The 18,238-nt window shown below is 39.5% G+C and overlaps 1 protein-coding gene across 11 annotated transcripts in view; it reads right to left on the bottom strand.

Annotated features, from left to right (window-relative positions):
• The window catches only part of FRMD4B (FERM domain containing 4B), a 333,168-nt gene that overhangs the window by 35,012 nt on the left and 279,918 nt on the right, over positions 1-18,238 (bottom strand). For all 11 annotated transcript variants that reach the window (XM_067043674.1, XM_059077841.2, XM_067043676.1 and 8 more), the window contains 4 exons: positions 12,156-12,239; positions 10,357-10,422; positions 7,585-7,642; positions 6,050-6,136 (listed from right to left, as the gene is read on the bottom strand). In XM_067043674.1, coding sequence (XP_066899775.1) covers positions 6,050-6,136; positions 7,585-7,642; positions 10,357-10,422; positions 12,156-12,239 — 295 coding nt within the window. The remainder of the gene's footprint in view (positions 1-6,049; positions 6,137-7,584; positions 7,643-10,356; positions 10,423-12,155; positions 12,240-18,238) is intronic.

The following is an 18,238-nucleotide window of genomic DNA, read 5'->3' as shown; positions in this document are numbered from 1 at the left end:
AAAATATATATATATGTGTGTGTAACTGAATCACTTTGCTGTAAACATGAAAGTAACACAACATTGTAAATCAACTATACTTCAATAAAAAATAAATTTAAAACAAGAAAAGAAAAATATATAGTCAGTGAAAGAATTCACTAACTCATTGGGTCCACATAATGATCTGTGAGGTAGGTAGATAGAATTCTTTGATTTTGATAGTTGAGAAAATAAAGACCCAAAAGGTTGAGTGACAGCTCCAGGTCAGCCAACCAATAAGTGGAGTGCCAGACTGGTTCTTATTTCAAATCCACGTTATAGGGTTGGAGTTCTCCTCCCACTGACTCTGTAGAAGGTTTTAACAATCAAATTGATTCCTGGTGTGGCTGGAGCTTAATTATATACTTTACAAAGCATAGACCGGATGGACTGGTCTCCAGGTGACATTCTGTAATTCTTTTTCTCCCTGCACATCATACTTCATTTTGTATTCATGTAGAAAGTATAATACAACTGGGCAGCACACATTCTCTTCTCTCTCCTATAGTTAACCTCACCTAGAATTTAAGCAGCATTAGAAGCAGCATCCTAATTGAGGTCCATGGTGATGGGGTAGTGGTGGAGGAAGCAAGGTGGGTTTAGAAATGATCAAGACGGCTGTGCTTAGAAAAATAAGTAAGTCACTGAGTTTAAATGAAATGAACCCTGTACTTTTATGACAAGGAAACAGGAAGACTTTTGTGCTGGTTACTTAATTCGTCTACTCTAGGCAATTGGGAATTCCAATTAATTTAAAAAAATCAGTTAACTGATGGCTAAAGACCTTTTCCCCACCCTGAAATGCCCTGGGATAATGACATGTATCACAAGACTTTATTAGTCTTAAAATGCAGAAAGATACTAATCTTGAAAATCATTTTATCCTACTATGGTCTACCTATAACACCTTGACTAGCATGTCATTTTTTTCCCTCCCACCTCTGACAGGTTCTGGTTTTCCCCAGGGAAATAACTTGCTAGAGGGGTACAAATCAGTCATGACATATACTAATACTTTACTCAGCCACAGACCCATTGTCTACTTCTTTGTGAAGAACAGACATTTTTCCTTGAAATACTGAAGGAACAATAAAAACCTAGAAGGCACATGTTTGAATTTTTGTTTTTTAAACAAAGCTTCACCGTTTTTAAGTTTGAACATCCTACAATTTGAAGTTGAGTTCTGGTATGTTTCACATTCCCTAAGAGTTTGCGACGACATATTTCATGCACAAGGGAAGGATTTAAAAGAAAAACTGCTTATGACCTAATTTTTTTAATACCGTAATTTTGTGGATTGTAACTCAGAAGTTAAAAAATTTCTCTTAGGGCTTCCCTGGTGGCGCAGTGGTTGAGAATCCGCCTGCCGATGCAGGGGACACCGGTTCGTGCCCCGGTCCGGGAGGATCCCACATGCCGCAGAGCGGCTGGGCCCGTGAGCCATGGCTGCTGAGCCTGCGCGTCTGGAGCCTGTGCTCCGCAACGGGAGAGGCCACAACAGTGAGAGGCCCGCAAAAAAAAAAAAAAAATTTCTCTTAATTTGCACCATACCTTAGGGCATTGTGGTTAATGAATTGGGAGGGGCACAGTAAATGTGAGTGTGGACTCTTACGTGGGACGCTAGGGTTCTGGGTTTGTAGCAATGTTGGGTCTTTCCTTAACCAGTGATCCAAGACTATTTCTCATACCCTTCTTTACTGTCTCTCTCCCTCACTACAAATGAGTAATTACCAGTTATGGAGCTACAACTGTGTATCAGGCACAACACTAAATATAATCTCATTAATTCGTACAACCACCCTAATAGTTGGTGGCATTACCACTGTACAGATGAGAAAACTAAGGTTAAAGAGAGGCTAAGCAACATGTCCAAGGTCACACAGCAAATGACATCAGAGACAGTCTTTGGATTGCTTCCCAAACCCTTGCCCTGTTGCATTATACTACGTGGATTGCAAACAAATCGAACCCCCTGACTGGCAAAAGCCTTATAGACAGTACACATGAAGAGCCTTTGCTGGGTGTTTTGGGAGGTAACACAAACACAGTCCCCGATATTCAGACCCTATGACTGATAGACATTATGTGGAAAGGACAGAGGCCTCAGCCTGTGCACCTCGGACCAACCCTTTCTCAAAACAGACTTTTGACATCTTATCATGAGTAATTCTTCCTCCTTCTGGCCTGTTTTTAAGCCATGTAATTATAATGCAGCAGGCATGTGATTCGAGAGGCTGAGCGTCTACGCAACCTCCCATTCCAGCCTTTGTTTCATTCCAGTCTGGCAATATGACCTTCGTACCTGCCCGGCCATTGGTAACTTGCTGGAGCATAGGTCCATGCAAACAGCTGAAGCGTGATCCTCCTTTTATATGTCAGTGTTAACGACCCTTTAAATTAGGCATTCCCTTATTTGTGCAACTAAGCCAAGACAGGGACGTTAGAACATCCTCCTGCCAATGAAACTCTTAAGTTGTCTAGACAGGAAAAAATAAAGATACGGAAGCAAAATCCATTGTCAGGTTTTAACAGAAGAAGCAAGGAGAAAGCAAACAGTGGTACAAAGTGGACACCTGCTAAAATAACCAAGAAAGAGAAAGCAAGACAGTGATGACACCAGATGGCCTGTTTATGGTCCTTTTCGACCTGAATGGCATATCTTGAAAGTGAAATAGGATAACTCTTGCAAATTGAAAAAAGGAAGTGGCTTCTGATCATTGTCTAGACTCTGAAATGAACAAGCAAACCTGATTATGATCAGTGTCAAACAATATTTACCAATTTCTATGAAACTGTGAACGTAAAGAAAGGCCTGTGAGTCATGAGCAACTGAGAGGAAATTAACAGCAATATTTACTGTGTAGATTCTGATTCACCATTATTTTGGAAGAAAGCCTGGTTGTTTTTAGTAGATGCATTTAGAGTCTGTGAGAATCTCAATTTTCTCAAGCCACAACAGCTAAGAAATTACTTGTGAGTCGATTTAAGTTATATTTTACATGCAAGATTCAGAAAAACCAAAGAAATGTTATTTCTTAAAGTAAAATTCAGGAAAGAAATAAATTACCAAAAAAAAAAAAAATGTTAACATGGATGAGGTCTACCTTAAGAAAACATGATCTTACAAAAATAGATAATAGGGGCTAGTTATTTGCCTTGGCTGAAATTCATTATGCTCCAACCCACTCTTCCCACAATGGAAACAACCCAAATGTTCATCAAGAGGGAACTGGTTAAATAAATTATGTATTTCAACACCATGGAATACTAGTCAGCTTTAAAAACAGTAAAAAGACATCTGTTTTAGAAGTGATTTGGGGAAATATGACATAGTATGGAATAGTATACATAGTAAGATTTCTTTCTCTCTGTAAAAGCTTAGTATACATGCTGACAAAGTCTAAATGAAGCAGTATCAACAGCCACTACGGAAAACAGTATGGAGGTTCCTCAGAAAACTAAAAATAGAATTACCATATGATCCAGCAATCCCACTCCGGGGCATATATCCAGACAAAACTACAGTGCAAAAAGATACATGCACCTCCATGTTCACAGCACCGCTATTCACAACAGCCAAGACATGGAAACAACCTAAATCTCCATGACAGATGAATGGCTAAAGAAGATGTGATACATATATACAATGGAATGCTACTCAGCCATAAAAAATAATGAAATAATGCCATTTGTAGCAACATGGATGCAACTAGAGGCTATCATACTAAGTGAAGTAAGTCAGAAAGAGAAAGACAAATACCATATGATATCACTTATATGTGGCATCTAAAATATGACACAGGGCTTCCCTGGTGGCACAGTGGTTGAGAATCCGCCTGCCAATGCAGGGGACACGGGTTTGAGCCCCGGTCCGGGAAGAGCCCACATGCCGTGGAGCGGCTGGGCCCGTGCGCCATGGCCACTGGGCCTGAGCGTCCGGAGCCTGTGCTCCGCAACGGGAGAGGCCACAACAGTGAGAGGCCCGCATACCAAAAAATAAAAATAAATAAATAAAATAAAATATGACACAAACAAACCTATCTACAAAAAAGAAACAGACCCACAGACCTAGAGAAAAGACTTCTGGTTGCCAACGGGGCACGGGGGTGTTGGGGAGGGATGGAGTGGGAGTTTGGGGTTAGCAGATGCAAACTATTATATATAGAACGGATAGACAACAAGATCTTACTGTATAGCATGGGGAACTATATTCAATATCCTGTGATAAACCGTAATGGACAAGGATATGAAAAAGAATTTATGTATATATATAACTGAATCACTTTGTTGTACAGCAGAAATAACACAATATTGTAAATCAACTCTACTTCGATAAAAAAAATAAAATAAAAAGTAAAACAAAATAAAATTCATAAACAAACAAACCAACCAGTATCATTCTCTTGACAGTGATTATCACAGGGGAGGGAGGGGGATTGCTGAAGAACTTCCTGCCCCAATTGATGTTTCTGTAGCGTGTGCTTTTTCGTGGTTGTTGGTTTCTTTTACAATGACTATTTAAAACTTTTGGTAAAAACATTCAAATATATAACTGTAAAGAAAAACTGTATGCCCATATCATTGCTAACATTATTAGAAATTTGGTCTTAGAAACAAGTTTTCAAATACAACCAATATTACTCGTATGTCTCCTGGAAATCAAGTATTCCTTACTTCAACTGATCTGGATCACTGGGCCAAAATTATACAGAACAAGTTCTAATTGCATGATTACACAAATGCTTACTTACCATGCTTCATACAGATGGATCTTTTGTTAAAAATAATGCTTTCCTATTTTTACTGATAATTCCCAGTAAGAAGCCACAGTGCCCAGCTAGTCTGATCCAGGAGAGCTGGATGGGCCTTCAAAGGGCAACACCCTTTCATGTTTTCTGTGCCAGTTTCACAACCATAAAATGCGAAGAAAAGGGTAGCTTATTTATTCTCTAAACTCAAAGGAAGATTGTAAGTACTGATTGAAGCTAAAAGGACACTTAGAAGATGAAGAGCTTGTGGTATTATGACCAGGGCCTGACTTTATGAAAAACACGGCTGTTTTGCTAGTACAAATTAAAGCAAGAGACAGATGGAAGTGATAAGAGCTATTTAAGGCGGTGATGTGGGGGTGTGATAGAGCAGGCAGCCTGACCACGGTCTGTTATTATAGGTCATCGTTTCACAGCTGGGATTCCCAGGGATGGCAGCAGAGGACACGGAGCGTGGCAAAACCTAACAGCATGGGTAAGCCTTCATGTCATTATAATACTGAGTAGGCCAGAGCAGCTAGATGGATATCTACACGAACTCATCACTTCTTATAGAGGCAAAAAAGTATTGTACACTTGTGCTTGGTCAAGAGGAACAACCTCATAATCAAATTGCCAAGAATGTAACTTATTAGCTCTGGAAAATCCAAACCTGACAGTGTGACCCTTTAATAAATAGCACGTAACTTACTTTCCTCTACAAAAAGTAGAGGTGTTAAATGTGGAAAATTGTGAAACAAAGATAAGCAAAACTAGCAGCAGTAGTAGAAAGAAGGTTACTTGTAACTGTATCACTGAGAGGTCACTAGCACCAAAAATGTTGACTCACGTCTTTACAATTCACCCATTTGTTTATCCATCCAATGTACATATGTATATGTATGCATATGTGTGTGGATGCATGTATATCTTTTTATATATGTAAAATCCATTAAACAAATGACATCATCATGTTCATACGAAGTTAAACTAGAAACCTAATCGTATGAACTTGTAAACTACGTTGTGATCAACATCCTTGTAGTTAAATCTTTGTGTGTAATTTTACTTTCTTAGGATAAATGATCAGACGTGGAATTGCTGTATAAATGGTGCATGAATGAATTATAAAAAGTCTTTCACATTTAACTTGAGCCTTCTCTAAACCTACAACTTCACTAATCAAAACTTCTTTACCCAAGATTGCTTGTTGCCCCTTAAAGTGATGTTTCTAGAACAGCTCAATGTTCTCATAAGTGTCTGAAATGATTCACACTTACTTTCCGAGGTTTCACCTTATCTTGCAAATCATACTGGCCAATTCCTTTATAGCTGATTCCAAGCCACCAAGGAAGTCCTTGTTTATCCTGGAAGATGGAAAACCATGAGAACCAAGACCTAATTGTTAAGTCTTATAGAGATGAAGTAACACCTACCAATTTCATCCTTTAACAAGTATCAACAAGTCAAAATAATTTTGTCTTGGTAAACAAAACACTATTTAAAATCCTAACCTGTTATTAAAATGCTTTCTTAGAGGTTCTTCAAATAAGATCTATAAGTCGAAACACACCAATACTATTAACACCATCAAAAAGAAAGTAGCATTATTGTTAGGATTAAACAGTTGGTGAGAAGAAATAAAATGTAAGTAATTCAACCAGGAATTAATCCAGAGTACAAAGCCAGTTAACCACTGGAAAAAAAAAAAAGAAGAAGAGAAAGAAAAGGAAAAAAAGCTCTTTGTTCTCTTGATCAGTAACCAGCTATAAAGGTCAGAGAAGTTTCCAAAGAATTACAACAATGAGAAAAGTGGTTCCAAATCCTAATGTTTATAATATACTTAACAAATGAACATGGGAATACTAAAAAATTCTTTGGGTGAATTATATGATTCAAAGATGAGATGCTTGAATAATGACTTTGAGGTACATATGGGGAGGGAAGGAATATATTTTTTTTCATAAATTTATCTTTTAGGTCTTGCCAAAGAAAGGGATATATATTGACATAGGGAAAGAAAAACTTGGGCTTAAACATATACCCATATGCAAACAAATTAAGAAACAGTAGAAATTAAAGTGGAATTGGTACATGGTTTTAGTACAAGGTGTCCTCATTATACAGGTATTATCCAATTCCCCACCATTTTGAATTGCAAACACTGTCAGAACTTGAAAAGTCACTGAAGATTGATCAAGTATAAAATTATTCCTCTTTCAAACAAGACTCTCTTCTTAATATGTGTTATCCTCTATCATCTCAAAATATTTCTTAGTCAATCTCTCCCTGTGTATAAACAACTGAAAGTACTACACAAATATAAAACATACCAATTGAAAATGGTTACTGCAAATCCTGTAAAAACTTGAGGATTTTATGAAGCTGCTGAACTGATACTGGATGATTCTTCAATGATTCTCATACAAAGGCACTATCAAATGAACATCTCGTAGCATTAGAAAGGTGCACAATTGGAAAAGAGAAAAATCAGCAAAAGTAGCTAAAAGATTAGGTGTGCCAAAAGTGAATGATCTGAATATTTCAGGGCTAATAGACGCTTTGGGAACACATCTGAACACAGTTAGTATTTTGCAAAAATAATGTGCTTTATGATTTGCTAAAAATGACAAGATACTATCAGGCTTTTATTTTTTTTAAGAAAATCAATCCTATTCTAAATGCTGAAACTTCTAGAGATAATTTACATATATATGCATATTGATTTATGTGATTTTAGAAAGTTGGTGTTGTTCACTAACTCTCAAAAAATAACACAGGCATGATGAAAGGTCTGTCATATAAAAGTATTTACCTTTACTGCATAATAATGGACTCCATAGGTCGGTAGAGCTTCTACTATTTTCATATACCTATGGAAAATGAATATATATTACAAACTCTTATTAAATTAGTTGGAGGGCCCTTTTGGGAAAAGTGATCTAAAGAAACACAATTTGTATCTACTGTCCGCATTATAACCTTGTCTTTGACTAAAGTAGAAATAGAATAAACCACTCCAGGGAGTAATATATTTTATTTTATCTAAATGTTGGGAGGTTGTTAACAAAAATTCAATTTTAAAAAGCTATAAGAAATGTTATTTTCTGCATATTAAAATTTCTATGGCTTAGAAACAGATTGTACTTTATTATAAACCCAAACTTCAACTAGTTTTAAATTAGCACTTAATGATGCAAGTCATGAGAATCAACTTTTGGGTCATGTTCATAATAAGTAAAAAATAAAGCTTATTTTCTGCTTGCTGTAAATTAAGCAAACATGCTATAATAAAAACATGGTGGTTTTTATCACTGACGGTGGTACACTTTTAGAAATTTATATTTAACTTTTAAGTCAAACCTCTTAGAAATATATGCTTTAAAACAGTGAATTTTATTATACACAAACCTGATTTTTAAAAACATGCACCCCCCAAAAAAATTAAAGTGATGATGTATCCCTTGTTATTTTTAATTCAACAAGTATTTATCGTATAACTTTAAGACTTTATGGAGTGGACTGAATTGTGTAAGATTTCCTCTCTGCCCACACAAAATTGAGGTTCCTGTATGATACAAGTGGACTCTTTAATAACATTTTGGAGATCAATGGCTCTGGACCTTGTAATCAATAATGTGATAACTTTTTAAAGAAAAAGGTCTACATGTTAGTGAATATAAAAAGTTAGGGGGACTTCCCTGGTGGCGCAGTGGTTAAGAATCTGTCTGCCAATGCAGGGGACAAGGGTTCGAGCCCTGGTCCGGGAAGATCCCACATGCCACGGAGCAACTAAGCCTGTTGCTACAACTACTGAGCCTGTGAGTCCGTGAGTCACAACTACTGAGCCTGTAAGCCACAACTACTGAAGCCCGTGCACCTAGAGCCTGTGCTCCACAGCAAGAGAAGCCACCGCAATGAGAAGCCTACACACCGCAACAAAGAGTAGCCCCTGCTCGCTGCAACTAGAGAAAGCCTGCATGCAGCAATGAAGACCCAATGCATGCGAAAGTAAATAAATAAAATAAATAAATTAATTTTTTTAAAAAAGGTAGATGTGTCAAGGCCAGGCAGCAATTACACTGCACAGCCAGGATTCCAACAAAGTGAGTCGGATTCCACAGTCTAGAGCCTTAACTACCAAGTTAGACAGCCTGTTTTTTTTTTTTTTTTTTTTTAAATACATTTATTTATTTATTTCTGGCTGCGTTGGGTCCTCGTGGCTGTGTGCAGGCTTTCTTTAGCTGTGGCGAGCGGGGGGCTACTCTTTGTGCAGTGTGTGGGCTTCTCATTGCGGTGGCTTCTCTTGTTGCGGAGCACGGGCTCTAGGTACTCGGGCTTCAGTAGTTGTGGCACTCGGGCTCAGTAGTTGTGGTGCACGGGCTTAGCTGCTCCGCGGCATGTGGGATCTTCCTAGACCAGGGCTCGAACCCGTGTCCCCTGCGTTGGCAGGCAGACTCTTAACCACTGTGCCACCAGGGAAGCCTTAGACAGTCTCTTATTTGCAGCCACAATGATAATGATCAAAGGAAGTAAGAGGGTGCTGCATTTCAACAAGGACAGTTAATAATACACTCATTAACCTAACCTAAAATCCTTCATGGAAATTGTTATTCCTTTTTGTTTTCCAGTTCAGAAAACAGGCACAAGTCAGGGATTCAACTTCAGGCTGTTAACTTCTCATTTCTGCCTTGAAGATCACAGCAGGTGCACTATGATAAAAAGGAGATGAGTGCAAGAGCAGGAATGTGGGGGAAATCTATACACTGACCAGGGGAATAGTGATCGCCAAGTCCTTATTTCACTGCTCACATGCTCTGAGCTATATTCAGCAGATTTTTTGTTAAAACTTCTATGGCCAAAATAGTTATTCTACTGTACAATTACTATAGCAATAATGCTACATTAGTTTTTACAATTCAAAAATTTTTAAATTATAAATTTACTTTTTACAATTTAAAAACTTCAATATAGCCCGTGAACCGTTCTTAATAAATGACGGTAACTCTATAGGTCTAAAATGCAGAAATCTATCATTACGGTCTGCTGTTGGTACCATAAAGAAACAGATTATCCAACACCGACACTGCGTGCTCCACCCAAAATAGAGTCACAAACCAGGTGACAAAACATGGCCTCCAGATAGACGTTGTCTGACTCATGTTGTACTAAAATTTTCTTAAAATTACTTTGCAATGTTTAAAATAAGGATTTAAAAAATCGTAATTTCCAGCTTTTCTTGAGAAACATCAGATGATCTGGCAACATTATGCTTGAATGCTGAAGCTGAGTAGTCTTGTCTCTAGCCAGGGCAAAAGATCTCTAGTTCACCACAGTCTCCACCACTCCCTATTGCTTACACTTGGCCTATGAGTTCTCATTTTTGTTACCTGTCTGACATTGATAGGGATCTGAATTGATGACACCAAAGTATGGAATGACCCAAGACACTTTATAATTCATGGTAAGATACTTCTAACCAGGTGAGTACTATATGCACACAAACTACACAATAGAAATCATTTCAGATGACTTTCTCAAATGGAAGACATTACAACTATATCTAAGCAAAAAGAAAGATACTTACTGAACCACAGCTTGACCCCGAGTCAGACCTTTGATTTTCAAATAATGCTCAATTACCCTGTCCTCACTGTAAAACAAGGAAATGAAAAGTAGAGCAATGCATGACTGTATGAGGTACAGATCCAATTTCAAGATTCTCAGGTGGCCTACTTGAAACACTTGAGAAAGATGGCCTAGACCGATAGAAGCTGGTTGACTTTTGTTTTTGTAGGATATGGACATATGGACTCCTGAACCTCAGACATTTGACTACCCTGTCTCGATTTTATACAATTTTATATAATATACTTATATAATACATAAATTTTTAAAAACAAATTATTAGAAAAGGAAACATAATATCAATTCATCAAATAAAAAACTAATATTTTCTTCGATAACTGAATGGAATATAATAAATACAAAATAATGTTATTAAATGCTAGTTAGAGAGCCTTGCTGGGGAAATTAAAAGGGTTTTTTAGAGGGATCAGCAAGTGTAAGGTATTATAGACATTTTCCTTAACTTGTTCAGAAAGATTTAGAAAGAATTAAAAATGCTTCTGATGGGCTTCCCTGGTGGCGCAGTGGTTGAGAATCCGCCTGACGATGCAGGGAACACAGGTTCGTGCCCCGGTCCGGGAAGATCCCACATGCCGCGGAGCGGCTGGGCCCGTGAGCCATGGCCGCTGAGCCTGCGCGTCCGGAGCCTGTGCTCCGCAACGGGAGAGGCCACAACAGTGAGAGGCCCGCGTACCACAAAAAAAAAAAAAAAAAAAAAAATTGCTTCTGAGTGAGTGTTCAATCTAAAATATCCTACTGTCACTACTTGTGGACATAATACTTTAGAAGAAAACCCTTCATTATTGTCTTAGAATAAAACTTTTTGACTAGAAAGGAGAAACAGGCTGAAGTCTGGTCACCTTTGACATCATTCAGTTGTTTACCCTCCTTTCAGACTGGTAGCTCATTAGTCATATCTCAAGTATAACTGAGAAGAATAAACGTTTTTATCTCTATACAACCAATAAGCAACAGTAATTTGTCTTTGCTTTTTATCCTTAAGAAACTATCACTTAACAATGATTCATTTAGAAGGTTCCAGACTCAGGATGCAATGTACCTACTCTCACTATTGACTTGGGGAATATTCCAACTTTCATATTACAGCTATTCATGTTGAATATTTATTTTGTAACCAGTTTTTTTTGTGGAAAGGAAAACCACCTTCAGGATTCACAGCCTTAAATCGAGGAAAATATATTCAAAGGGAATGTAAGTAATTCAAGGGGAGAAAACGTACTTTTCTAGGAAAAATGTTGCATGGGAAATGGGTACTATGGATTCATGACAATACAGACAAATAAAACAACTCAAAAGAGCCAATGACTTCTGGCTGTAGAGGAAACCTCTGATCATTCAGGTTGTTTCTGTTTATTATGAACGCCTCTGTTCAAGGAAATCTGTATTTTATACCACTCGTATTGCCCTCTGCCAGATGAAGCCTGCATTATACAGTGACTGCACATATACTGAGCATGGTTCACTTACAAGCACATCCTACAAATGTATCATGCACTTGAACGAGAAGGCACACGGCCACTCTTCACACATGACTACAGTCTTGGGAGAACGATCTCCAGAGAGATTTGATGAGACCTTTTCACTGGAAGGATCAAGGTCTACTTAAGATTAGACTGACACATATGATGGGCAGTTTGATCTTTTCCTCACTTATATTTCTTTTAGTTCCCTGGAGAGCATGCCGTTCTCAATGGAGGTTACTGTAACAGGGTCACCGGCAATCTTGGCGTGGCTTACCAGTAGGCAAGGGAGGGGTGCTCCTGCAGAGTTTTGGTTGGAAAGGCTGGTAATGTCTTTAAATCTTTCCTGGCATTTTCATCACTGAAAAGAAAAGTAACACAGTATGTCAGTTGTTGTTACCTAAAAGATTACCCACGCTGGTCACCACATGAAATCTGAAAAGTAACAGTAGCCCATTGGGCTCTGTCAAATGTTACTGTCAGCATACATAAGGCGATAGACTTTAACTACAGACAGCCCCCACACGGACAACCAACCTGATGAGATTTTGAGGTTTTTAAAAGACAAAAAAAAAAAATTTTTTTAATACTATGAAATTGTCATAATCCCATTTTCCTTACTTATAAACTCCATTTTCATTGTATATGTCCTATATGTATCTATTTTATTATTGATACATAATTGTGCACACTTTATATTCCATTTTTATGCAGCATTCTTCAAAGTTCATTATACACTTTCTCCACACTCCTGTAGTACCCTCATAATTATTTTTAGTGGTTATATAATATTCACAATGTTGGAACACTGGTTATCCTAAAACCATTCACCTAGGATCACCATTTTTCATAACAGCTATCACTGCAATAAAAAGGTCTGAGTGTAGACCTTTCTATTACTCGTCTGTTACTTCCTTACCACTCTCTGAAATAAAATGGACCAAGCTGGCCATCTGCGGAAATCACTTGGATAGAAGATGACTTGAGGGACGTTCCCTGGTGGCGCAGGGGTTAAGAATCCATCTGCCAATGCAGGGGACACGGGTTTGATCCCTGGTCCTGGAAGAGCCCACATGCCACGGAGCAACTAAGCCGGTGTGCCACAACTACTGAGCCTGAGCCCTAGAGCACGCGAGCCACAACTACTAACCCCACACGCCTAGAGCCCGTGCTCCGCAACAGGAGAAGCCACCGCAATGAGAAGCCCACGCACCACAACAAAGAGTAGCCCCCGCTCGCTGCAACTAGAGAAAGCCCGTGTGCAGCAACAAAGACCCAACCGCAGTCAAAATAAATAAATTAATTAAATTAAAATTTAAAAAGATGACTTGAAAATGTGTTTCTAATGAAATCCAAGGAAGTTATCCCTTAAATTGCAACAAGTGAACTAAAATGTACCTCATGAAACATCAGCTAATTTTATTTTATTTATTTATTTATTTTTTTTGCGGTACGCGGGCCTCTCACTGTTGTGGCCTCTCCCGTTGCGGAAGCACAGGCTCCGGACGCGCAGGCTCAGCGGCCGCTATGGCTCACGGGCCCAGCCGCTCCGCGGCACGTGGGATCTTCCCGGACCGGGGCACGAACCCGTGTCGCCTGCATTGGCAGGCGGACTCTCAACCACTGCGCCACCAGGGAAGCCCCAGCTAATTTTAAAATGGCAAAATTCTGGGAATACAGGCAATATTTTATAATAACTATAAATGGAATACAATCTTTAAAACCTGTGAATCTCTATGTCATACACTTGAAACATATAATATTGTAAATCAACCATATCTCAGTTAAAAACAATAATACAATGAAAACAAAACAAGACAAAACCAAAAAAAATGGCAAAATTCTGGTTGTGAAAAGAGAAGGGGGTGGGTGGGATAGGGAGGGTAGGAGGGAGACGCAAGAGGGAGGGGATACGGGGATATATGTATATGTATAGCTGATTCACTTTGTTATACAGCAGAAACTAACACACCACTGTAAAGAAATTATACTCCAAAAAAGATGTTTAAAAGAAAAAAAAGAGAGAAGGGTGTGGTCTTTAAGGAACTTAACAGAAGGGAGAACAGGTAATATGACCCAATCAGGTTTGTCCTGCACAGTGTGAGAATAGTTCCAAGTGTTTAAGAAGGCCGTCTCTGATGAAACAGACATGACTCTCTGGGGTTCATCAGAGCCTAGGATAAGCGCATTAAAGACTTACTCAAAATCATGATTACCCTGGTGTTCATCAAACAGCATACTGGTAACTTTTTTCCACTTACCTGCCACCTCTTCATATCTTTGCCACTATCAACTCTTTGTTGAGGTTACCAAGAGCACCATGAAATGCACTTCTAGGGCACTGTTCACCTCACGGAAGTCTCATCACAACTCCTCCCATGTGGTAGGTACTATTATTACCCAGACTACTTCACAGCTAAGAGTTTGAGGTTTAGAGAGGCTAAGGCTCCTGTTCAACATCTCTCAGCTAGTATATGGAGGAGCCAGAAGGCTTCAAAAGCCAAGACCATAACCACTGAATTCTATTATCTGATTCCCTGAAAGACTCCCAGAGCAGCATCCGGGGACATTCTCAACTCTGGCAAAGCAGAGTTCCACTTCACCCTCACCCCTACTTATAAATGAAAACTCTGAACTGATTAGTTGCAAAATCCATCACTCAAGCATTTTTACATTAGCTTCCCCAGGGTTTGCCCGAATGTGAATAGTGATACTGAAAGAGATGAACCCCCAACTATGGGACTAAACACGGAACTCAAGGTCAATCTCCTCCCAAAGCATTCATTCAATTACCTAGATCAAATGTTATAGGTCAAACTAGGGAACCAAGTATGGCCTGCAGACAGGCTTTGTTTGGTCCATGTTGCATTGTGCTGGATTAGAAATTGCTCTCCCCTGTCACTTGATCAGGCTTGGTGTAACTAGTTCTCCTTCAGTGTCTACAGAAGGGTTGTTTACTGGTTCTATCACCAAGTTTCCCCACCAGGCCACAGGGCAAGCCGGTGAACCCACTGAGCAACTCGTACATAAACTTACTTTCAGTAAGAACAGACAGAGTTGAGTGTCACCTAGCTAGCTTAGAGAAGGTATGACTTGTACCTGTCAATGCTACATTTCAAAACTAGGCTTGGGGCCCTTCCTAAAGGTGAGAGATCTGACTTTACAAATTACTCCAGGAAATGAAAAGTCACTTGGCTCCTATTCTTACATAAGGATAAATCTCTCTATTCATTTGAAATCTGAGTAATATGGCTTAACCACATTGACAATCTCAGGAAACTGGTTTGGGCTTCCTGAAAACCTATACGCCACAATCGAATTTAATCACAGTAAAGGTCACCTGTCAACTCCCAGTAATGATATTTATTTCTCTTAATAATTTCTTTTATGCTCTGTCCTTCCAATCCCATTTCCTTTTCAAAGAGGTCGGCTTATGAATTTTTTGTGAAGGGCAAATACCTGTACAAGTTCTAAAGTGACAGACTATGGATAACACTTTTTTTTTTATTAATCATCACCACCAACCACGTGTGTTATCTTCTGGGTTCATGTGAACTGTGTGCTGTGTTCCAAGAACTCAGCCTCACATTCACTTATTTCTTTGGATTGTAGTTAATTTTGTGGCAATCAAGACCTACTAGAGTAGGAGAGAAGCTGCTATTTACCATAAATTCACTTATTCATTTAGCAAATACGTATTAAGTGTATACTGCATGCTGAGCAGGTAGAAACAAGTGTCATATGATGAAGTTGCTTTTAACTTCTACAAATGTAGTCAGCCAAAGGAGAGAGGAGAGAGGGGAATGAAATAAGAGGGAAATTTTATCCATCATTTTATTCAACAAGTTCATGGTTGAGAATAAGTGTGAAACGGGAGACTTGAAGTTGCTGTCCTTTAAGATGATTTTAGTTCCTGTGTCCTTAAAGCACCAGTCTCTCAATATACTGAGATTTTTCTAGTATTAAAGCATTTAACACATGTCCGCTAAACACACAACTTGTATATCTAGTGACTAACTTAAGAAATAGCTACATGTTACAACTGGAGAAAAATACTACCTGTGTTGGATATACTGAGAGATGAACTCTGGCCTTCGACATGTCACCTTCCCAAGGAGTTTTTAATTTTAACTACATACCATTAGAACCTACCCTAGTCCTAAGATGCGATAAGACATTATACACCTGGAAATGCTGACTAAATAAATCAATAAATTACCAAATGTTAATCACAAGTCAGCATCCTAAATAACAATGAATATTTACTCATTAAGACTTTTTTTGGATACTAATCAATCACTGGGAAGCAACTAAAATGTGCATTAATAGGCAAGTGGCGGGCTTCCCTGGTGGCGCAGTGGTTGAGAGTCCGCCTGCTGATGCAGGGGACACGGGTTCGTGCCCCGGTCCGGGAAGATCCCACGTGCCGCGGAGCGGCTGGGCCCATGAGCCATGGCCGTTGGGCCTGCGCGTCCGGAGCCTGTGCTCCGCAACGGGAGAGGCCACAACAGTGAGAGGCCCGCGTACCACAAAAAAAAAAAAAAAAAAAAATAGGCAAGCGGCTTAGGGATCATTTTAAGGAGAGTTTAGACTACTTTAAAAGGAATATAATTGAATAGGTGGAGCACAGGGGATTTGGGGGGGGGGGCGTGAAACTATTCTGAATAATACTGTAATCATGGATGCATTTGTCAAAAGCTATAGAACACAGAGTGAACCATGATTTGACTATGGACTTTAGTTAATAATAATCTGTCAGTATTGATTCATCACTTGTAACAAATGTACCACACTAATGCAAGATGTTACTGATAGGGGAAACTGTGAAGAGAGGGGGAGGGGGAAGGAAAGAGGATATATGAGAACTCTCCATACTTTCTGCTCAGTTTTTGTGTAAACCTAAAACTGCTCTAAGAACTGAAGTCTAGGGCTTCCCTGGTGGCGCAGTGGTTGAGAATCTGCCTGCCAATGCAGGGGACACGGGTTTGAGCCCTGGTCTGGGAAGAGCCCACATGCCGCGGAGCAACTAGGCCCATGAGCCACAACTACTGAGCCTGCGCGTCTGGAGCCCGTGCTCCGCAACAAGAGAAGCCGCGATAGTGAGAGGCCCGCGCACCGCCATGAAGAGTGGCCCCCGCTCGCCGCAACTAGAGAAAGCCCTCGCACAGAAACGAAAACCCAACACAGCCAAAAAAATAAAAATAAATAAATAAGTTTTTTAAAAAACAATTGAGATATAGTTGATGTACAATATTATAAAAGAAAAAAAACTGTCTATAAATTTTTTTTAAAAAGGTAAAAAAATAAAGAAATATATTTTAAATTAGTGGTTCTTAACTGGGGCAATTTTGCCCCTCGGCGGATATTTAGCAATGTCTTAAGCCATTTTTTGACAGTCACAATTGGGTAAGGAGGTGTTACTGGCATCTACTGAGCTGAGGCCAGGATGCTACTATACATCCTACAATACACCAGATGGGCCCCCAGCAACAAAGAATTATCTTGCCCCAAATGTTAATAGTGTTGAGGGTTGAGAAACCCTGATTTGGATTATTATAAAACTCCTGATAATTCAACCCTAAAACTTCTAATTGTATTGTATCTTTCAGACTTTTTTTTTTTGTGTGTAGTACGCGGGCCTCTCACTGTTGTGGCCTCTCCCGTTGCGGAGCACAGGCTCTGGACGCGCAGGCTCAGCGGCCATGGCTCACGGGCCCAGCCGCTCCGCGGCATGTGGGATCTTCCCGGACCGGGGCACGAACCCGTGACCCCTGCATCGGCAGGCGGACTCTCAACCACCACGCCACCAGGGAAGCCCTGTATCTTTCAGACTTAAGAATTTTTCTTTTGTGTCACTCTTAGACTATTAAACATTAGAATATAAATACATCTTAGATGCAACTCTCTAATAGGAGCCAACTGAGAGAAGCATTAGAAATGCAACTGTCTAACCCAGCTCAGAAAGGCAAGTCAAGCTCAGCAGCAGACACAGGGACACAATGGGGACTTGGTGGGAACCATGAGGAAGAGGAGAGAACATTACCCGCTTGAAGTTACTTAGGATATAGATTTGACTGTGTGTGACAGAGGTCAACACCTTAATTTCTCTTTACATACAAGTTAGAGCTAGAATAGCATGAAGTGTTCAGGGACTGAAACTCTGGTTGCTTCACCATTTGTGGGGTTCTGCTGTCCTTCACATGGTCTGAGATAGCCCACCACCATGTCCGCCTTTTAGCCATCACATAGGGGAAAAAGAATAAAGGAGGACATACCCATTCCTTTAGGGGCAGAACCTGAAAGCTGCCCACTTCCCCTAATCGCACTGGCCAGAAAAATCACAAGGCTCTTGATAATTGC

The sequence above is a fragment of the Kogia breviceps genome, chromosome 10 (assembly GCF_026419965.1).
Source record: "Kogia breviceps isolate mKogBre1 chromosome 10, mKogBre1 haplotype 1, whole genome shotgun sequence".
NCBI classification, from domain to species: Eukaryota; Metazoa; Chordata; class Mammalia; order Artiodactyla; family Physeteridae; genus Kogia; species Kogia breviceps.
This window is presented reverse-complemented; position numbering and strand designations above follow the sequence as displayed.